This window comes from Schistocerca americana, chromosome 3 (genome assembly GCF_021461395.2).
Source record: "Schistocerca americana isolate TAMUIC-IGC-003095 chromosome 3, iqSchAmer2.1, whole genome shotgun sequence".
Classification (NCBI taxonomy): domain Eukaryota; kingdom Metazoa; phylum Arthropoda; class Insecta; order Orthoptera; family Acrididae; genus Schistocerca; species Schistocerca americana.
In genome coordinates this window covers 815526783-815550534 of record NC_060121.1, presented here as the reverse complement: position 1 = coordinate 815550534, position 23752 = coordinate 815526783, and the positions used below count along the sequence as shown (strand labels likewise).

Below are 23752 nucleotides of genomic sequence, written 5' to 3'. Positions count from 1 at the left end.
ACTGGAAAGATGTTTATAGTGCTCATGACATGAATGAAAAATATACACATTCATGAACAAAGTCAGTACCATGTTTGAAAACTGTTTTCCTTTAAAAGTTACTCAGATTAAACAGAAGTCTATAATAAAACTGTGGATTACACAAGGAATAAAGATTTCCTGTAAGACAAAAAGGAAAATGTATCTGTCGACCAAGAAAAGCTCCAATGCTGATGATTTAGATAAATACAAGGAATACTGTAAAACATTAAAAAAAGTAATTCAGACATCTAAACAAATGCACTACCAGAAGAAGATAGTAATGTTAGGGAACAAAATAAAACAATATGGGATATAGTGAAAGAGGAGACTGGTAGAACCAGAAAGGACCAGGAGCAAGTAGCACTAACGGTAGATGACACATTAGTAACCAATGGGCATGGTGTGGCAAATCTATTTAACGAGTACTTTATATCCGTTACTGCTAGAATGGGATTGTCAGGATCAGTAAATAATGCCCTTGAATATCTGAAACTAGCCTTTACAAATAGCTTCAGGTACATGAATATGTTACTCACTTCACCAAAAGAAATAACTTCCATAATAAAATCTTTAAAAACAAAGCATTATAGTGGTTACAATATCAACAAAGTTAATTAAGGCATGTTCTTGTGAGTTTAGTACAATTCTAAGTTACTTGTGTAACCAGTCAATGATAACTGGGACATTTCCTGACTGGCTAAAATATGCAGATTTAAAGCCTCTATTCAAGAAAGGGGTTAAGAGATACCATCAAACTACAGGCCAATTTCACTTTTGCCAGCATTCTCAAAAATTTTAGAAAAAGTAATGTACAGGCAGCTTCTCAACCATCTGACCACAAATAACATATTATCAAGAACACAGTTTGGATTTTCGAAGGGTTCTGATATCGAGAAGGCTGTTTACACCTACAGTGAAAATGTATTTAATTCATTAAATAACAAGTTACAAGCAGCAGGTATTTTCTGTGATTTGTCAAAGGCATTTGATTGTGTGAACCACAACATCCTTTTAAATAAATTAGAATTCTATGATGTCACGGGCAGTGCTGCAAAATGGTTCAAGTCATACCTCACTAACAGGAAACAAAGGGTGTCAGTGCAAGGGACTAGTGAATTAAGTCATCAGTCATCATCAGAATGGGAAGAAATTACATATGGTGTCCCACAAGGATCCATCTTAGGGCCATTGCTTTTTCTTGTGTACATTAATGATCTCTCATCATTTACACTTCCAGAAGCAAAGTTCATTTTGTTTGCAGATGACACAAGTATTGCAATAAATAGTATGTCAAGTGTAGTTCTAGAAAGATCTGCTAATGATATTTTCATGGATATTAATAAATGGTTTAAAGCCAACTCACTGACATTAAACTTCAAAAAGACTTTCTATATGCAATTCAGAACCTGTAATAGGTTTCCACCCAGCATATGCATAAAGTATGAAGAAGAGCAGATAGAAGAGGTTGACAGTCTTAAATTCCTGGGATTACAACTTGATAATAAATTCAGTTGGGAGGAGCACACCACAGAACTGCAGAAACGCCTTAACAAATATGTATTTACAATTCGAGTGTTAGCAGACATAGGCGACATAAAAATGAAAAAGCTTGCATACTTTGCCTACTTTCATTCCATAATGTTATATGGTATAGTATTTTGGGTTAACTCTTCAAGTCAAACAAAAGTTTTCAGAGTTCAAAAGCGTGTAATATGTATTATTTGTGGAGTAAATTCACGGACGTCCTGTAGAAACCTCTTCAAAGAACTGGGTATACTAACTACTGCCTCTCAGTGTATTTACTCCTTAATGAAATTTGTCCTAAATAATATACCTCTTTTTCCAACAAACAGCTCAGTCCATACATACAATACTAGGAACAAAAATGATCTGCACAAGGACTTAAAAGCACTTACTTTAGTTCAAAAAGGTGTCCACTACTCAGGAACACTCATCTTCAATAATTTGCCAGCAAACATAAAAAATTTAGTTACAAATAAAGATCAGTTTAAAAGGAGGCTGAAAGACTTACTAGTGGCCAACTCCTTCTACTCCATGGTGAATTTTTTAATAGAAACAAATGTTGTATTGTATATATTCATACTATTAGTATTGTTATTTCAGCTTAAAAAAAAAAAAAAGACATGTTCCACATCCACGAGGATCTCCTCAGCACGAATCTATGGAACAAAAAACTAATCTAATCTAAGGCCAAATGGTGCTAGACAATACTGGTAACATCTTCCCCCATACAAAAAGGTAGTATACTTTCTGGAATCATTTTCTAACTCTACTTGGAGAAATCCTGATGTGAGCTCTAAACTAGTCATGTATTTCATTCTTTCAAATTTATGTAGTAACTTGTCTATGTTCTCTGGATGATCAGTTTCCCTTTCCAAATACTTGTTTAGGTGTCTTGAATCAAGCACGAGCCTAACACTACCATCACGTTTTGTTGCTTCTACCAATGGGTTATCGTATTGGCTCTTACTTCTCTCAATGATGTCCCACTCTTCCATCTTTTGAAGTTCCTTTTCTACATCTTTTCTTTTTGCAATGGGTACCCAATAAGGCTTTCTGAAGAAAGGCTAATGTGGTTTTAATCTGAGTTTACACCGATAATCTTTTATTTTACCAGGCCTGTCATCAAAAAGTCGTAGTAATTCCACAATAATTCTCCTAATTCTGCCTTTTGTTCTTGTTTCAATTTACCTGATTCCCCTAATTTTTCTTTAACTATCTCCCCATAATCCTCAGTGCTGGATCTTACCCCTGTCTTGGGGTCATTAAGGATAATTGGGTCCCTGTGTCAATCAAACAAAATCCTTCCCAATCTGCAGCTTTAATTTTTATGTAGGGACTGCCAATAGTGGTGTTTTCCCTGTCTTCCTGTCCCTGATACAAAAGATCTTCTACTATCTCATCAAACCTCTGTTCCATGTTTGCATTTTCTTTAATAGGCAATACATTCTTCAAACATATAGTAGAATTTATTGCAATTTTTGAGTTGCTATTTACTTCACATGTTCTGAATAGTATCCTGTCTGACAATTTCATTTGGCTTAGAAGTAGTTTATTCACAAATTTCCCTTAATTTGATCTTAGCTTCATTGTCATCATTGTAATCTTTAAATTTGTCCCAAACAGATTTCAAGATAATCTCAGAAACATCAGCACAGTCAACCCCCCTGTCTTCTGATGCATTACTAAGCTGGACTGGTACAATCTGATTCTCACGTGGTATGTAATTAGAGTTCCTGGAACTGCTATTCTCAACACTGTTACTAATTGCATCCTCCTTGACTTCAACTGTACTTTTCCATTCAATTCACCATCAGAATCTTCTAGCACATAATCATCATAATCCCTATCATCATCATCATCACCACCACCACCACCACCACCACCACCACCACCACCATCACCTGAGCTTACACTAAAAACACTATTAACATCACCATCACCACTCACAACAACATTTTCACTAACCACATCTACATGAACATCAGACTCTACAGAAAGTTCATTAGAAACATCATTATGACAACTTACATCTAAAGCATTATGACACATAAGTTTGCACAACCCATAATTATCAAAGTTATTCTTACCTTTCATTTCAGCATTAGATTGTTCTTCTTGATTATGTAAACTTGCAATAACATCGTCTTCTAAGCCTACTTCATCAAAATTAACATGGCTCCTATTACAATTGTAACTAGTAGTTTCTCTGATGACTTTCCAAAATTGCCTGTAAAATTTAAGTTTGTTTATATAAATGTATTCTTTTATTTCCTCTATCTGCGGGTTGATCATTTGCATACTGTCGATAATGGATTGGTCACTGATATTAATACTGTCTGTTCCGGGTGAAGTTAGCCTGATTTTGGTAAGACACATTCCTTGTCCTAAAGTGACAGGCTCACAGTGGGGCACTTAGTTGTTTAAAGGCCTATGTCTATCATCTCCCTGCTTTTGGTTACCTCTCTCTTGTCATTTCCCATTCTCTGTTTGAGTTATAGTACTGATCATTTCTACTGAAATTTCTCCTATCATTGCCATTATAATCATCCCTGTTATTATTAAAGTTTCTTCATTTTTTATTATTATTATTATTATTCCCATGGTTTGGTCCGCACCCTCTCTGTGACTAAGTCATTGGGATTAACATTAAATCTGTTATTCTGTTCAAAGTCTCTGTCACGTTTGTCCACATATTTCAAGAATAGTTCTATGGACTCATCTGGTCAATAGAATAGACCCCACTGTACTCTTTTTGGAAGCCTCTGTTTTAATGCATCGATATGAGTGAGCTCATCAAATGGTCTATCCAGATGCGTTAATGTCTGTAACAGTTTCTCACAATAAGCTTTCATTGTCCTGTCAGATTCTTTATAACTGGGACTGTTCAAGACTTCACTTTTAATTTGTGCTTGCTCAGTTTCAGATCAAAATTTAGTTAGAAAACATTTTTCAAAATCTTCAAAAGACATTTCCACGGAACAATACTGATCAGCCCACGAAGGTGCCTCACCATCAAGTAATTTCTTTACAAATTTTATCTTAACAGTGTCACACATTTCTGTTACTTGCAGAATTGCAAAAAGTCTTTTGGGTGTAGTTTGTTATCCCCTGGATAAGTTTTTATTGGGAAATTTCCCCAGACCCCACTACAACTACTACTAAAATTTTTTTATACATACTTTCTTGTATTTCTACAAATTTTTGGTCTACAGTTTTTCGACATTAACTACCCTACTACCAATTTCTGTGACCTTTCTGTCAGTATCAGTTTTGAAAGTCTCAATTTCGTTTCCAAAAAATCGTTTCGACTGGTCAAATTCATTTCTCAGTTGAGAATTTTCCTTATTTACAAAATCAGCAATGTTTTTAAATTTTGACCAGTTGTTTGAAATTTCATTTGTTGAATTAATTTCAAACTCTGCAATTTTGCCCTCAACAGTGTCCACTCGAGTACTAACTGCTTCACGACTTGACTCAAAAGTAATATGCCACTTTTCGAAAGTTTGCTTAGTTTGCACTATCTGCTCCAAATTTGCATCGATTTTTTATTTTAATCATTCACAGCCTTCGAAATCGAACTGTCAATCTGTTGGTTCAAATTTGGACTTACAACTTGTAGATCTGCCTGAGAATCGTCGATTTGTGGCTCAAATTTAAACTTAATTCTACCTGAGAACTTTTGTGTCTTGAATGTATGTCTGCATGAGAATTTTCAGTTTTCGAGTTAAAAGTCTGAAAACATCTTTTCTAACACTGTCAACATTCTTACACTGTCAGAAACACTTTCCCTAACATCTGATTGTGTTATAGGTGTGCTCATATTTACTGTCATTAACACTAAATTCTGAATCTTTATCCATGATAAAGTAGAAATTTTAGAATGTAAGTACTTATCTCTTTGCTCGTTGTCGGTCGTTGGTGTCCGTGTTTTCGAAATTCCTTCAATTCCAGAATGGTTCGTTCGGTAGTTTCACTCAACTTGTGCACCCAAAGTAGGCATATTTTCTTCTGAAGAATACACTGGTATGTCATAAATCCTCTCATCCTCTACCATTTAAAACGTAACTATCCCAGCTCATCAAACCATTTAAAACTTAACCAGGCCTGGAAGCCCAGCTCCAACATCAAATCTAACATAACTTCTCATACCAGCTCCATTCACCAAATCCAATGTGGCAATCCCTTCAATTCAGGTTTAACATAGTATAGCTGATCGCACCTTGTTTTACATTTTTGGAGATGATGACTTCACTGCAGAAAGTCATGGGTCACTACCAGATGTACACCAATTAATCTGTTGACAACACTTCTTTATTACATACATATATACAACAGCTGACTGTTACAACTTACCAGGAACCGCAACACACCAGATAGTACTCCAACCGCGCACTCCCTCTATCCCTCTCAAAGGCTTTGAACAAGATGTATTTATACATCTTTTAACAATTATGTTCTTTGAGATTATTATGTTATTACATGTTTGATGTTACAGTTGCAATAAGTTAATCCAGCAGAAACTGACATTACAGAGTTTTAGTAGAAATTAAAATGAGTACAATAATAATGCATATTTCTGAAATTAACAATCTTTTAGAAGTGCAATTTTGAAACATACATACGGTTAACAATCAAGTTCTTAGTATTCAGTCCAGAACATTCTCGAATATCTTTATGTAATTTAATTAATTATGCAATTTTATGAAACAATTTTGAACTGGTAATATTTCTACATAAAAAAATTACAATTCGAACATTCAAAAATGCATTTTACAACATTTGAAGGCTAAAATGCGGAATAATTACGTACATCACAAAATCTTTAAGTTGTGTAACAGAAAATTAATGAATCGTTCTTCTAACATTATTTGTGATACAGATCGTCTTTCTGAATCAGGTTATATCTCCAGTTTAAACGAATATTCTCTAGTTTTCATAATAAGTGGACGTTGCTCTGAATTTCTCTATAGAATGTTTCAGAAACATTAATTAAGAGTTTAATTGCAGATTTTTGGTTGATGATTTCCATGAGAATATTTTGTCCTGACTTGCGAAGATATATAAATGTTAAGCTTTTCGAAAATTAATGGTTTACACAGTTAATTTGCATTACGGCAAACAGTGAATTTTACTCATCAAACTACAATTACAAAACTGAATGAAGGAGGTTACTAACATTTATACGCTATTAATACTGATTCCAGAACGTGTTCTTTCTCGCCAAAACATCCTGAAATTCATATCAAAGTGATAATGACTTATCCTAACTGTATTACTTTACCTGATTAAGAACATATATTTATTGCTCTGTAACACAGTTTAACATTTTCATTACAACTATTTCACACTGTTGCACTAAGTGACCTTATTCACTAAGTGTCCTTACACATTACCGACATCTGTTTTAGCATGCATTGCGTACTACAAAACATGCTGTATCAGGTACTCCACATGACCCAATACAGCCTGTTTCATTACAAGCTGCATCTTCTGTTTGCATGACATTTTGTATCAGTAAGTGCAGTTGTGTGTTATAGAAGTGAGTTTTCGTGAATCTATGCTGATGCACTAATATTGAAAGTGGATTATCAGATGGCAGATTATTTGTGTGAAATTTCTCAGAAACCAATTTTGTGAATTGAGCAAAAACGAAACCTGGAAAGCGAGATTTTAGTGGTATCTGGTTTAAAGGTTAGTGGTAAACTGTTGGACCCATTTACATTATTTAAATTTTGATAGGTGATACTAAAAAGTGATACGAAATGAGATGAATAGGTGAAATCGGTAGCAGGGAAGACAAATGGGTGGCGGGGATTTGTTGGAAGGGTTGTTGGAAACTGCATAAAGATGCTAGCATGACATTTTCTAGAACACTGTACCAATATTTCTAGTCCTTCTAGGATAAGCATTACAGCATGCATCAAAGGAATTCAGACTTGAGCTGCTAGGGTCATAACTGGGCAATAAACCCCAAAAGAAAGGGTAATGGAGATGGCCAGCGAACTACTGCAACCTTCATCCATTTGAACCTGCTTACTGTATTCATAGTATGGCTTCCCAGTTCACCTCTTACACCCCCCCCCCCCCCATCCCCCCCTCCACACATTTCCCTCCGTTACCCCACTGATGATTCGTTGATGCCTCAGGATGTGGCCGTTGAATCGATCCTTGCTTTTAATCAAGTTGTGTCATATATTTCTTTTTTCCTCAATTTGCTTCAGTACCTCATCATTATTTGCTTGGTCTACTAGTCTAGTCTTTAGCATTCTCCTATAGCTCCACATTTCAAAAGCCTCCACACACTTCTTATCTGAACTGATTATTGTCTACATTTCAGTTCCGTACAAAGCTACACTCTAGACAAATACATGTATTCATTATTTTGTCAGTACTTGGAGAAACATAGATATATTAAAAACTGAAATACACTGTATTGATGATCCACTCTTAAATTGGTATTAGATGTTAACAAATCCCTCTTTTTGAGAATTGCTTTGTTTGCTGTTGCCAGTCTACTTTTTACACCTCCCTACTTCAGCCATCAACATTTATTTGGCTGCGCAAATAGCAAAACTCATTTGCTACCTTTAGGTTCTCATTTGCTAATGTAATTGCCCCATTTAATTCAACTGCATTTCATTACCTTTGCTTCAGTTTTGTTGATATTCATCTTATAACCTCTTTTCAAAACACTATCCATTCAGTCCAACAGCTCTTTCGATTCCTGTGTACAGAATTATAATATTATCGGCAAATATCAGTGTTTTTATGTTTTCTCCCTGAATATTAGTTCCCTTTCGGAATTCCTCCTTGTTCTAATTTACTGCTTGTTAAACAAAAAGATTGAGCAACGTTGGAGAGAAGCCACAACCTGCCTCACTACCTTCTCAATCACAGCTTCCCCTTCGTGTCCTTCCACACTTATAACTGCAGTCTGGTTTCTGAAAAAGTTTTAAATAACCTTGCACTTTCTGTATTTTATACTTGCTACTTTCAAAATTTCAAAGAGTGTATGCCTGTCAGCATTGTCAAAAGCTCTCTTATTAAATCTATAAATGCTACAAACATAGGTTTTTTTCCTTTAAAGTACCTTGTAAGATAAGTTCTGAAGTCCGTGTTGATTCGTGTGTTCCCACATTTCTCCGGAACTCAAATTATGTTCCCTGAGGTTAGGTCAGCCGCCACTAGTTTTTCCATTCTTCTATAAATTATCTCTCTCTCTCTCTCTCTCTCTCTCTCTCTCTCTCTCTCTTTCTCCCTCTCTCCCCCCCCCCCCCCCCTTTTCCCTCTCCTCACCACCCCCCAATCTCTCAATTAGTAGTTCCTTCCGCAAGAGAGAGAAAGAAGTAGATTGGGAAAGGTGAAACAAGAAAGGATGGACAAGTCACTCATATCGCAGGATGAGCCCTTTCCCTCTCCTCATCACCCCCCAATCTCTCCACACACACCTGGGTAATTGTTTTCCTCATAACTATTTAAGCTGTTTTTCATGATTAGTAGTTCCTTCCGCAAGAGAGAGAAAGAAGTAGATTGGGAAAGGTGAAACAAGAAAGGAAGGACAAGTCACTCATATCGCAGGATGAGATTAGAGGGTCCCTGTCCCCTCGTTCTCGCAGCAGGGAGATTTCGTGTAGGGGTCTTAGTGATTTGCCCTTCCTTTTCAACCTTCCCAAATCTATCTTTCTGTTCTCCCTAATAAAGGAACTATTAGTTCCACAAAGTAGGATAATGTATATACTTGCTGTAAATGTGTCTGTGAACTTCTGCTGAGATAAGTACAGCTGAGCAGTTCTGTCTCATAACTTTATAGCTTTCTCAGGAGAATTTTTGTTTTGATACAAAGTTTATTTTTCATATCTTTAGCAATACATGTCAAGTTTTTTCATTCAGTGAGAGGTTTTGTTATGTCATTTTTCAATAATTTGAGTCATAGTTCTCCTCTGACTTCAGATGAAATGTGATATAGAAAAAGCGCATGAAAATTAGTGGATGAAAATTTGGCTCTCCTTGAAATAATCCATGTCTTGCGCATATAATGTCTTTTGTGATCCTTCAGGCTTTCTTGGCAAAATTGATAGTTTACAAGTTTTTGGGATTGCCATATTGTGGTTTTCTCTTTACACAATATTTCAACAAATGTGCTAGTTGTCTTCATCAGGTCTTGAGTCCAGATTTTGTTTTTCACTGTTTGGATTCCAACTAAACTGTGAACGGGTCATGCTGAGTGCCATCCTAATAATTGTTTCTTAGTGCTGTTAGAAATGAAAAATATTTGTGAGTAATCCACAAGACATACAGTCATCAAAAAATAATTTCTTTTAAACATGAGTTACACCCAAAACAAACTGAGTACCACCCCAGTTTGCTTAACTAAATGAAATCGGTTACAGAAAACTTAGACGCGATGCAAGCGAGCTGTTTTAAATAAGCATGCCCCTCAAAAACCAGTTTGTGCAATAGCAGAGTTCATCTGCTAACAGAACTTGGAATGTAAACATTGTAAAACAGACAAATATGCCAATCCACATAGATGTCACAAATAGCATTACAACTGACTCAGGCTGGTCCGGGGACGAATAATACTCAGGGTGTCCCCCTGATGACACATCACCTTGGTAGTGGCACCATGGTGGACAGCTCAACTCCTCAGTTTCCATACCGACGTTTTCAGTGGTGCATAACTTCCCTTCCTTTTTAGTCCTTTTGCTACTAGTGCCCGGAACAAGAGCGTGAGGTTCTCAGTTGTGACTAAGATCTGACCAAGGTGTGCAGAACATTTTGGAACACAATGTAGTAAACAATCCATAAAATACTAGATTATGGCAGGGGCTGAAGAGATTTCAAAGGTAACTGAGAGGCCATATGATTTATTGAGCACCAGGTAAGCTTCTGATGCTACATTCATGAGAATTTGAAAATATGCTCCTGCAAGGTTGAATTTCCTTAATGAACCTCACATAATGCTATATATAAGTAACATATTGTTTACATAAAAATACAGTTACTCAGTTAACATTTTTATGCTTTGTGATTTTTTTAATAACACATTGGTAATAGCTTAAAATCCTAGATAAATTAAAGAAAGGCATATAAATATCATGACATTTCAAAAATCTAAATACTTTTGTGGCTCAGAATTGGATGTGAGTTTCATTGTAATGTAAAATTATTTGAAACAATACCCATACATATTAAAGTGTTGTGCATTTTCCATTAGCCGACTTGAGGAAGAAAGCATCCGAAAAAAACAGTGTACAAATGGTGCAGCTCCAAAACCAGAGACTGGAAATTATGAAACTACAACACTGAAGAAGACTGGAAAGCCAACAACACCGGAGTTACGATTACACGAACTTCGAGCTGAAACATACAATGGGATGGTTCGCCTTTTGAAACCTGGTTGTCGTACAATTGTACTTCTAGTTGATACACAGTCCCGCAACCAACTTATAGCTGCATTTCACAAAACAGTCTGGCCGTATCGCAAGTAAGCTACTTTCTGATTACCATAATTTTACTTAAGAGAAGTGTTTGAAAATGTTATATTTGTAACCCATTGAGTCCAAGTTAAGGTTTTTTTTTCATATCTTTTGTAGTGTAGTTATGGTTACTATGTAATGAGTTTGTTTCCATAAGAGAGAGATACTTTATTATGAATCCAAGTGGTTGCTTTGACTGTATTGCTGATGAGCCCCACAGATAGATTCAGCTGACACACAGGATAGTATTTATCAGCAGCTTGTTTCTAGATGTAGTTCTAATAAATGTAGAAGGATGTTATTTGAGTCAGTAATGTTCAAAACAGGACATTATTTTTGTAAGGCATCATTTCAACCACTAGTTAAGCCCTTGGCATTAACCTGGATATCATTATTGGTGGCCCCATCCATTACAAAGGTCTCCTTTGACATGTCCTATACTCAGTTCATTACAAATGGAGTAGCTTCTTAAACTTGGAATTGGCTTTAATCACACTCGCTCTATCCTGTACCATCTCTTATGTTAGTTTACTGCAAGCAGATGATTTGAGATGTCTTGACTGCTCACCTTACCTGAAAAGTGAATATACATATCAGTTTTGGAGTGTGTTATATGGTCAATTGTTTATTATTCTGTAACCTATCAAACATGAAATTAAATTTTTAATAAGGTAAGGTGGGGTAAATCCGACCGCGTGGGTAAACTCGACCACACTCTGTTTGTGAGAAACGGCAAAGCGGAGCAATTTCGCATTAGTGTTACCATATAGAGCATTCGAAATAACGAAAATGTCACCTTGACAACTTTGCTGTAATTGAAATTTAGACACTCAATTGACAATTGTGTTTTCGACTGTTTCAATTTAATTTTTGTGCAAATTGCATCACTAGATTTACTTTATTAAATAAAGTGATTGCAAAACAAACGGTAAGTGATTTAGTAGTGCATTTAGTGACCTATTTAGTGTATGTATTGTTTTTGTTGGAAATTTCATCTAAATTGTTTCTGTGTGTGTTAAATGACAAATCCAACCGCTAAATCGTGGGGTAAATCGGACCGTATATTTTTTATTGTTTATGTGTATGAAATTATTTATTTATGGAAACAAAGTGAATTTTTGTTTATTTTTAGGGAAATGGTATGAAAAATTACAAACAAAAAACAACAAAATGCAATCAAAACGATATTCGCCGAGCAGTTGCTGCAATGCAAATGGGAATGTCTGTACAAGCTGTCGCTCGTGATTTTAACATTTTGAGATCGACATTGCTGTTGCACCACTGTGCAATGAAATCATCTTTTTTTCAATTAAAATTTACATTCATTTAACTTTCAGTTCATTTAGTACTCTAAACATTGTTATTTGTTTTAATACATTTTGTTCATTTATGTAAAAAACATAATTGCTTATAAGCATTTCCCAAAAAAACCGTTCATTTAGAACTATTTTTGGGCAAAATCAGCCAAACAAATAGGGGGTCGGGTTTACCCCACCATTTTTGCATATGGAAAAAATGGAAGTTTCTTAAAATACCGATATCAAATACTATTTATGGTATAACAAAAATATTTTGCAAACAATTGCTCCTTTATATTACCTATAATTTAATGTACATGATGTTAATATCCGACCCCGGATAAGCATTTTATAGCCACAAGAAATTACTAGGTCAGATTTACCCCACCTTACACTACTATTTTATTATCATCATCACAAAAAATGTTGTTCCTCTTATTGTAATTTTCTTCTTTCATATTATAAATCAGAATAGTGTACTTAATGAGATTTCATTCATGTAACTGGATGTAGTCGATTTCTTGTGTAAAATGCTGAGGAAATAGAGATTGTTGCATTCTCAGTTCAAAAAAGAATGCAGAAATATTGACAGGCAAAAATTAGTAGAAATTCATGTGTCTATAAAAAGACCAAGCATGAAGCATGCTAAAATTTTCACCAGCAAATGTTAGTGAAAGAACTTGCCAAGAACCTGAGAAAATTTTAGTTCTACATAATATCGCTAAGTGGATCAGAGGCTTCTATTTAGCCACTCATCAGCCAATCTTGTGTGGCATTAGAAGACAGCAAAATGATAGCTTAAGTTCCATTTTCAAAAAATCTTTTGACCATCATGCAGACTCCTGTTTGGATGGTGTAGAAATAGGCATTCCTGGTGTTGAGAAGCGACTGTTACAGTTGAAAACAAATAAATCGTCATGTCCAGATGGCATCCCAGTTAAGTTTTACCATGAATACTTTTCAGTATAGGCCCCTTACTGTTGTGGTCTTCAGTCCAAAGACTGGTTTGATGCAGCTCTCCTGCAACTCTATCCTGTAAAAGCCTCTTCGTCTCTGAAAACATACTGCAATCTATATCCTTCTGAATCTGCTTACTGTTTCGATCTCTTGGTCTCCTCCTACAATTTTTACCTTCCACACTTTCCTCCAGTACTAAAACAGTGGTCCCTTGATGCCTCAGTACGTGCCCTGTCATCTGATCCTTTCTTCTAATTAGGTTGTGCCAAAACATTTCTTTCCTCCTCTGTTCTATTCAGTACCTCCTCATCAGCTACGTGACCTACCCATCTAATCTTCAGCATTTTTCTGTAGCATCACATTTCAATGGCTTCTGTTCTTTTCTTGTCTAAACTGTTTATTGCCACATTACTCTTCCATACATGGCTACACACCATGCAAATATTTCCAAAAATGAGTTCTTGGCACTTAAATCTGTATTTGATACTAACAAATTTCTCTTCTTCAGAATCACGTTTCTTGCCATTGCCAGTCAACATTTTATATCTTTTCTACTTCAGCTAGCATAAGTTATTTTGCTTCTCAAATAACAAAACTTGTCTCCTTTCAGTGTCTCGTTTCCTAATCTAATCCCCTTAGCATCACCTGATTTCATTGGACTACATTCTATTATCCTTGTTTTCCTTTTGTTGATGTTCAGCCTTTGTTTAAGTTTCTTCTACAAGAAGTCATAGTCAGTATTACCTCACGAGTTCCACGTTTTTCCAGAACTGAAACTGATCTTCCCCAAGATTGGCTTCAGCCAGTTTTTCCATTTTTCTGTAACCAATTCATGTTAGTATTTTGCAACCATGACTTATTAAACTGTCAGCACCTCCTTTCTTTTTTGGAATTGGTATTATTATATATATCTTGCTCACCACATGGATCAGTTTCGTCGTGTCTAGCTCTCTCAAGCCTATCAGTAGTTTTGACGGAATGTCATTTATTCCTTGGCCCTTGTGTCGACTTAAGTCTTTAAGTGCTCTGTCAAATTTTTCTCACAGTATCATGTCTCTCATCTCATCTTCATACTCATCCTCTTCCATTTCTGTAATATTGCTCTCAAGTACATCTCCCTTGGATAGACCCTATATATACTCCTTGCACTTTTCAGTTTCCCCTTCTTTGTTTAGGACTGGTTTTCCATCTGAGCTCATAATATTCATACAGTTGCTTTTCTTTTCTCCAAAGATCTCTTTAATTTTCTTGTAGGTGGTGTCTATCTTTCCACTATATATAATAGCCATTCCTTTTCAGCCATTTTTCATTTCCTGTCAGTTCCATTGTTTAGTGTTTGTATTCCCTTTTGCCAACTTCATTTACTGCATTTTAATTTTTTCTCATTCCATCACTTAAAATTCAGTATCTTACGTTCTGTCCAAGGATTTCTACTAGGCCTTGTCTTTTTACCTGTTTGATTCTCTGCTGCCTTTACTACTACATCTCTCAAAGCTACACATTCATCTTCTTCTTGTATGCCTTTTCCCTATCGTCATTGCCTAGCGCTCACTCTGAAACTCTCAACATGCTCTGGTTCTTTTCACTCACCCAAGTCCCATCTCCTTAATTTCCTAACTTTTGGCAATTTCACCAATTTTGATGTACAGTTCATATCCAATAAAGTATGATCAGATTCCACATCTGCCCTAGGAATGTTTCACAATTTAAAATCTGGTTCCAGAATCTCATGTCTTACCATTATATAATCAGTCTGAATCCTTCTGGTGTCTCCAAGACCTCTTCCAGGTGACAGCCTTCTTCCATGGTATTTAAACCAATTGTTAGCTATGGTAATATGTGCTCTGTGCAAAATTCTGCCAGGTAGCTTCCTCTTTCATTCCTTTCCTCCAGACCATGTTCACCTACCATTTTTCCTTCTCTTCCTTTTCCTACTATCAAATTCCAGTCCCCCATCACAACTAAATTTTTGTCTTCCTTAACTATCTGAATAATTTCTTTTATCTCATCATACATTTCTTCAATCTCTTCATCATCTGCAGAGCTAGTTGGCATATAAACATGCTATTGTGGGGGTGTGGGCTTCATGTTTACCTTGATTACAATAATGCATTCACTATGCTGTTCATAGTAGCTTACCCATATTCCTATTTTCTTATTCACTATTAAACCGACTCCCTCTTAACCCCTATTTGATTTTGTATTTATAACCCTGTACTCACCCAATCACAAGTCCTGTTCCTCCTGCCGTCAGACTTTACACCCCCCCCCCCCCCCCCCCCCCCAGTCTGTAGAACGCCAGTTTTGTTTCTCTTGGCCCATTAATTTATCGTGAGCTTCTCACTGAGTGCCAAGTCCCAAGTGACTGGAAAAAAAGTACAGATGACTCCCGTATATGAGGAGGATAAGAAAATGGACCCACTTAATTGAAGACCAGTATCCTTGACATCATTTTGCACCAGAAGTTTTGACCATGTTCTAAATTTGAATTTAATATATTTCCTTGAAACATAAAGCTTCTACCAACAAATCAGCATGGACTTACAAAGTGTTGCTCTTGTGAAACTCAAGTTGCCCTCTTCTCACCTGATATCCTGTGCCCATAGATGAAGCACAACAGGTACATTGCAAATTTCTATATTTCTGGAAAGTATTTTGACACAGTGCCTTGCTGCAGACTGTTAATTAAATGTCCAAGCCTACAGAATAGGCTCCTGGATATATGAGTGGCTCGAAGACTTTTTAGGTTATAGAAGCTTGTCAGTTGTCTTGGATGGCGATTGCTCTTCAGAGACAAGTGTGTTGTCAGTAATGTCCCAGGGAAATGTGATAGGAACAGTCTTGTTCTCTATACATATATATGATCTGAAGGATAGGGTGTGCAGCAATATGTAACTGTTTGCTGATGACACTATAGTGTATGGGAAAATTTTGTCATTGAGTGCTGGTACGAGAATATAGGATGACATGTAAAGAATTTTTAGTAGGTGAGATGAGTGGCAGCTTCTTATAAATAAAAAATGCAAGCTTATGCAAGTGAGTAGGAAAAACAATTCTGTAATGTTTAAATACAGTGTTAGTAGTGTCCTACTTGTCACAATTATGTTGATTAAATGTCTAGATGTAACATTGCAAAGTGATATGAAGTGGGATGATAGTAAGGAAGGGGAATCGTTGACTTCGATTTATTGGGAGAATTCTAGAAAAGTGTAGCTTATCTATGAAGTAGACGGCATGCTGAACACTGACAAAACTCATTCTAGAGTACTGTGCGAGTGTTTGGGATCCCCAGCACATTGGATTAGAAGGTGACATCAAAGTATAATTCAAGGGCATGGTATTAGATTTGTTACTGGTAGGTACATTCAACATGCAAATATTGCAGAAATGCTCAGTGAACTCATATTGGAATCCATGGGCGGGGGAGGGGGATGGTGATCTTTTTTAGAAATACTTACGAGAAAAAAGGAGAACCAGCATTTGCAACTACTGCCATCAGTGTACATCCTGCATAAGAAATGAAAAGACGACATACAAGAAATTAGTGCTCTTTTGGAGCTCTTTTTCTCTCCCTCCATTGCAAGTTGAACAAGAAAGTGAGTGACAACAGTGTTACAAGTTACTCTCTGCCATGCTCTATATGCTGGCTTGTGATGTTTGTACATTTGTATACATATATGTAGAAGAAATGGTTACACCAAGTTGCAGGCCTGATATGCCATCATGGAGTTAAATACTAGGAAAGCTTGATGTTTCTAGCAGATTTATTAAAATGAACATGCTGAAATTTATTATATTTACAATATAATTTCAGTGTTTTCAGTGTAGGATATTGGTTGTGTTTGTGATACAGTTGATGCATCCTGCATATACAGCAACATACACAGTATTGTTATGATAGATATGCAGCAGTTAAAATAAGTACTTTTGGAGAGTAAACAGATAGAAAAATTTCACTACATTTTTATGAATATAATAGAGGGAAACATTCCACGTGGGCAAAATACATCTAAAAACAAAGATGATGTGACTTATCAAACGAAAGCGCTGGCACGTCGATAGACACACAAACAAACACAAATATACACACAAAATTCTAGCTTTCGCAACCAACGGTTGCTTCGTCAGGAAAGAGGGAAGGAGAGGGAAAGACGAAAGGATGTGGTTTTTAAAGGAGAGGGTAAGAAGTCATTCCAATCCCGGGAGTGGAAAGACTTACCTTAGGGGGAAAAAAGGACAGGTATACACTCGCGCACGCACACACACACACACACACACACACACACACACACACACACACACACACACACATCCAGCTGCACATACACAGACACAAGCAGACATTTGTAAAGGCCTGCGGATGGATATGTGTGTGTGTGCGCGCAAGTGTATACCTGTCCTTTTTTCCCCCCTAAGGTAAGTCTTTCCGCTCCCGGGATTGGAATGATTCCTTACCCTCTCCCTTAAAACCCACATCCTTTCGTCTTTCCCTCTCCTTCCCTCTTTCCTGACGAAGCAACCATTGGTTGCGAAAGCTAGAATTTTGTGTGTATATTTGTGTTTGTTTGTGTGTCTATCGACGTGCCAGCGCTTTCGTTTGGTAACTCACTACATTTTTAAATAGATTAGAGAAGAACACTAATGTCGTCATAACCACAGAGAGACTGTAGTATTTTAGTAGTCATTTACAGCATTAAAAGCAACAGTCAGCACGGAGAATAATGTGCTATGTGGTTGTAGGAGATTGTAACGTGTTGTTGTTGCTTTTAGTGTGTGTGTGTGGGGGGGGGGGGGGGGGGGGGCTTGTCTTGTTTCCATGTGCGTGAAGTGAAATGAAAGTAAGTACAATAAAACTTCTGAAAAGTGGACATCTATGGGGAAAATAAAAATGTCTGCTCGTAAGAAGTGTCCATTATTGAGAAAAGGGGAAAGATACAGTATACAATTCTGTACATACAGTAGTGCCATACAGCAGTATTCTGTATATCTAAACTAGTGAAAAATTATCTGTAACTACAGTACTTCATTAAAAATGTCCGTACACTATTATAATATGAAAAATTATAAAATAGAGCATGGTGTATAATGCATGGTGCATTGGGAAAAGTGCATTTACTAGCAAGGTTATCATTTCCAGTACACAATTTCAGAATTTCACTTTGTTGCTTAAACAGCCACTGAACTGTTTTTCCGGTAGCGAACATTGTGGCCATGTCTTTAGCACTAAACTTTTCCTTTTCGTAGACATTGATGATCTTGATCTTTTCATTCGGTGTTAACCTCTTCCATTTTTATTACATCTTAGTACTGCAGTATATAAGCTCTCGTGTTTCAAGACAGAGACAGTATGCACTTTAACTTAACAAAACATGGAAATTTGTGATAATGATTGCTGCCATTTAATTTACAACCATCTTCTTCATTCACACAAACCATCATTAAGAAGCTTCAATTGTTGTTGAGGGATACATTTCAGTGCCAGCATCCATTATTGATAAAGTCCACCATTCGAATGAATTTTACCATAAGGGCTAATGTTATTTTGCAGAAGAGTTTTAAAATGTCTACTATTGAGAGGAGTCTGTCCGTTAAAGATCGGCAAATGTCCATTAAGGGAAGTTTTACTGTATATCGAAAGCTATTGCAAAAGTCTCTTGAGTTCATACTACTGCTTTGATGAATGGTTTCAAATTGAAACCACTGGGGCAGGATATAGTTGTGATACAAAATTTATTAAATTTTAGACCCTATTTGCTTGTTATGTAGGACTGTAATTTGTTTTAGGTATTACACTAAGTTGTCAAAAGTCATGGGATACCTCCTAATATCATGTTGGACCTCTTTTTTCCCAGCGTAGTGCAGCATATCAGTAAGGCATGGACTGAGTGTCCCCTGCAGAAATATTGAGCTATGCTGCCTCTATAATTATCCATAATTGTGAAAGTGTTGTCATAGCTGGATTTTGTGCACAAACTGACTTCTTGATTATGTCCCACAAATGTTCAGTGGGTTTCATGTTGGACAGTCTGGGTGGCCAAGTCATTTGCTGAAATTGTCCAGAATGTTCTTCAGACCAGTCACAAAAGTTGTGGCCCAGTGATATGGCACATTGTCATCCATAAAAATTCCATTATTCTTTGGGAACATGAAGTCTATGAATGGCTGCAAATGGTCTCCAAGCAGTCCATTTGGACAAGAGGTCCCAGTCCATTCCATTTTAACATAGCCCATACCCTTATGGAGCCACCATCAGCTTGCACAGTGCCTTGTTGAAAACTTGGGCCTACATATGAACCCAACCATCAGCTTGTTCCAACTGAAATCGGGACTTGTCTGACATTGCCACATGCTTCCATCCTTCTAGGGTCCAACCAATATGGTCATGAGCCCAGGGGAGGCACTGCTTGCGATGACGTACTCTTAGCAAAGGCACTTGTCTCAGTCACATTTGTAAGTTATTTGCTGTGGTTCAGCTTTTAATTCTTTTTGTTACTTCATCCATTATAGTAATGTGGGAAGCAAGAGACTGCTGCCTTGTTAGATACCTGGTTTAGTTTGGATGGCTCACGTATGTCATACATTGCTTTAATTAGGCTGCTTTATTAATAATGTTAGTGTTTGCATCATACAAGAAGTCATGCTCACTGAAAATGTTGTGCCACCCACAGATTGATTTGTCCGTTTGAACTCTTACTTGGTATTTGGTATGAAATCATCGCAGAACCATCACAGTTGACTCACATTTAGTGAAGTCAAGGACCACGACACACACATTGCTCCATTATACATCATGTTCTGACGTGCCTGCCAGGTACTGTTGCTCTCTGCATTTACGCCGCAGTGCAGATTACATATCGAAACTTGGAGAGGTTCTCTACCCCAGATATGTGCTATTTTTCTGTATGTCTCATAGTTTCGTGCAGTTGTCTTCTGAAACCCTGGAGGTACAATGGTACAATGCTGTATAATCACCAGGAGGTGGTATTGCACTGCTGCTGATAGAAACATCAAAATTGAAAAATTGTTACATAACCTTCAGAACCCTTAACCCCATTCTCAGGAGGGGAAGGGGGGGGGGGGGGCGAGATTTGGAAATGGTGGTTGTGCCACTCAAATACCAGGTTGAGAGGGACCCACCCCTTATGATTTGTGACCCTCTCAGTCTGGTGCCTGAGTGACTTCAACCTCCTTCACAACCTTTCCATGCCCATCCCGTAGAACGGTTCTGAAAGTTAAATAATAATTTTACTAGTATTGGCAGCAATGGAATTTTGTCTTCTGAAGGCAAGTGTGGGGCAGTCAAGTTCTCTCATAGTTTTTCAATTTTCACAAGTGATTATCATTGTAATACAAGTTTGTGTGTTACTTATATTTCTCCAAAACAATAATCTAATTCAGTTTTTTGGCATTAATTTCTATAGAGTTCCTAATTGTCTGAGGGCGTCTGTTTAGTCTTTCCCTGTTGCAGGAATTTAAACACTTCTGGCAAGTGCTTTAGCTATAGTCTAATTAAAATTACTTCATAGTTGACCCATCAAGTGTGGGGAGCTGGTTTCCTCCAATCTGCATCTACATGCATACTCCGCAATCCACCATACGGTGCGTGGCAGAGGGTACCTCGTACCACAAAGTGTGGGGAGCTGGTTTCCTCCAATCTGCATCTACATGCATACTCCGCAATCCACCATACGGTGCGTGGCAGAGGGTACCTCGTACCACAACTAGCATCTTCTCTCCCTGTTCCACTCCCAAACAGAACGAGGGAAAAATGACTGCATATATGCCTCTGTACAAGCCCTAATCTCTCTTATCTTATCTTTGTGGTCTTTCCACGAAATATAAGTTGGCGGCTGTAAAATTGTACTGCAGTCAGCCTCAAATGCTAGTTCTCTAAATTTCCTCAGTAGCAATTCACAAAAAGAATGCCTCCTTTCCTCCAAAGACTCCCACCCGAGTTCCTGAAGCATTTCCGTAACACTCGTTTGATGATCAAACCTACCAGTAACAAATCTAGCAGCCCGCCTCTGAATTGCTTGTGTGTCCTTCCTCAATGCAACCTGATAGGAATCCGAAACGCTCAAGCAGTACTCAAGAATAGGTCATATTAGTGTTTTATAAGCGGGTCTCCTTTACAGATTAACTACATCTTCCCGAAATTCTACCAATGAACCGAAGACGACTATCCACCTTCCCCACAATTGCCATTACATGCTTGTTCCACTGCATATCGCTCCGCATTGTTACGCCCACATATTTAATCGATGTGACAGTATCAAGCGCTACACTACTAATGGAATATTCGAACATTACGGGATTCTTTTTCCTATTCATCTGCATTAATTTACATTCTATATTTAGAGTTAGCTGCCATTCTTTACACCAATCACAAATCCTGTCCAAGTCATCTTGTATCCTCCTACAGTCACTCAATGACGACACCTTCCTGTACACCACTCTATCCAAAAGATCATTTATGTAGATAGAAAACAACAGCGGACCTACCACACTTCCCTGGGGCACTCCAGATGATACCCTCACCTACAATGAACACTCACCATCGAGGACAATGTACTGGATTCTATTACTTAGAATTCTTCGAGCCACTCGCATATTTGGGAACCAATCCCATATGCTCGTACCTTAGTTAGGAGTCTACAGTGGGGCACCGAGTCAAACGCTTTACGGAAGCCAAGGAATATGGCATCCTTCTGATACCCTTCATCCATGGTTCGCAAGATATCTTGTGAAAAAAGGGCGAGTTGCGTTTCGCAGGAGCGATACTTTCTAAAGCCTTGCTGATGCATGGACAGCAACTTCTCTGTCTCAAGGAAATTCATTATATTCGAACTGAGAATATGTTCGAGAATCCTGCAACAAACTGATGTTAAGGATATTGGTCTGTAATTTTGAGGATCCGTCCTTCTACCCTTCTTATATACAGGCGTCACCTGCACTTTTTTCCAGTTGCTCAGGACTTTACGTTGGGCAAGAGATTCGCAATAAATGCAAGCTAAGTAAGGGGCCAATGCAGTAGAGTACTCTCTGTAAAACCGAATTGGAATCCCATCAGGACCTGGCGATTTATTTATTTTCAACCTATTCAGCTGCTTCACAACCCCAGGGATGTCTATCACTATGTCCTTCATAGGGGACGAGACTCAAATGGCGGTATGTTTGTACGATCCTCCTGTGTGAAAGATTTCTCAAATCCTAAATTTGAAATTTCAGCTTTCGTTTTGCTGTCTTCCGTTGCCAGGCCAGACTGATCAGTGAGTGACTGGATGGAAGCCTTCGACCCACTTACCGATTTTACGTAAGACCAGAATTTCCTTGGGTTTTCAGCAAGATCTTTTGCTTAGGTATGACGGTGGTAGTGGTTGTATGCTTCGCACATTGCTCTTTTTACAGCAGAATGAATCTCTACTAACTTTTGCCTGTCCTCATTCTGCCGATCTTTCTTGTACCGCGAGTGCAACTGTCTTTGCTTCCTGAGCGTTCTCCGAATTGCGCTGTTACCGTATTTACTCGAATCTAAGCCGCACTTTTTTTCCGGTTTTTGTAATCCAAAAAACCGCCTGCGGCTTAGAATCGAGTGCAAAGCAAGCGGAAGTTCTGAAAAATGTTGGTAGGTGCCGCCACAGCTAACTTCTGCCGTCGAATATATGTAGCGCTACACAGGCATGCTTTGTAGGCACAAAGATAAATACTGGCGCCAAAACCTCTGAGTCAGTAAATAAATTTTTTTTGAAAAAAAAAAAGGTGGAAGACGAGCTTTTTTTCTCCGCCCCGAGTTTCGACCACTGCATTTTCATACATTATTCAACGAAGTAAATACAAATTCCGCATTGTTCATCTTCGAATGTAGCAGAATTTCAATGTAATACGAAAATCCGACTGGCAAGACTGTTTGGGATGTTCGTCAATATGGCCAACTCTATGTTCTGAACTTTTTCCTACCTGTGAGAAGAGATGGTTGCTAATAGGAACCTGATGAAATGTGAATCACATGCGGTATTCTCTTCACTATAAAATTAATACGAATATAAACATTTTGCCATGCATTCTTTCGTGTTTGCTGCTATCTCATTTAAATCCTGTCTGCCTAATAAACTACGAAACTAGAGTGAGACAACAGCAAACGCGGAAGAATTTACGTATCGTTTCATGTTTATATTCGTATTATTCTTATGCCTAATAGTGACACAGTCAGAAATGAAGTACGGCAACTGACTAGATTTTTAAATCTAAGATGACTAATTTCTGTGCAGAATTTGGTGTACTAAAGAAGCGGCCGCAAAGATTTTCAAACGGAGCAAAATTTTCGACTAACTCTCGTTCAGAACTATGTTCTATCATACGCAGTCTATTATTTGGTTCTTGTTGATCATTATCGAAGAAAGCAGCAGTGTAAGTAACAACAAATAGCAGTCTCTTGCCGTTGTTTCGGTTATGAGACAATTCCTCTCTTTTTTA

General features: G+C 37.4%; 1 protein-coding gene across 1 annotated transcript in view; it reads left to right on the top strand.

Moving 5' to 3' along the window:
* Positions 1–23752, top strand: part of LOC124605419 (dnaJ homolog subfamily C member 16) — a 172365-nt gene that overhangs the window by 117942 nt on the left and 30671 nt on the right. Inside the window, exon 10 of the mRNA XM_047137074.1 lies at positions 10763–11032. Within this exon, the coding sequence (XP_046993030.1) occupies positions 10763–11032 (270 nt within the window). The remainder of the gene's footprint in view (positions 1–10762; positions 11033–23752) is intronic.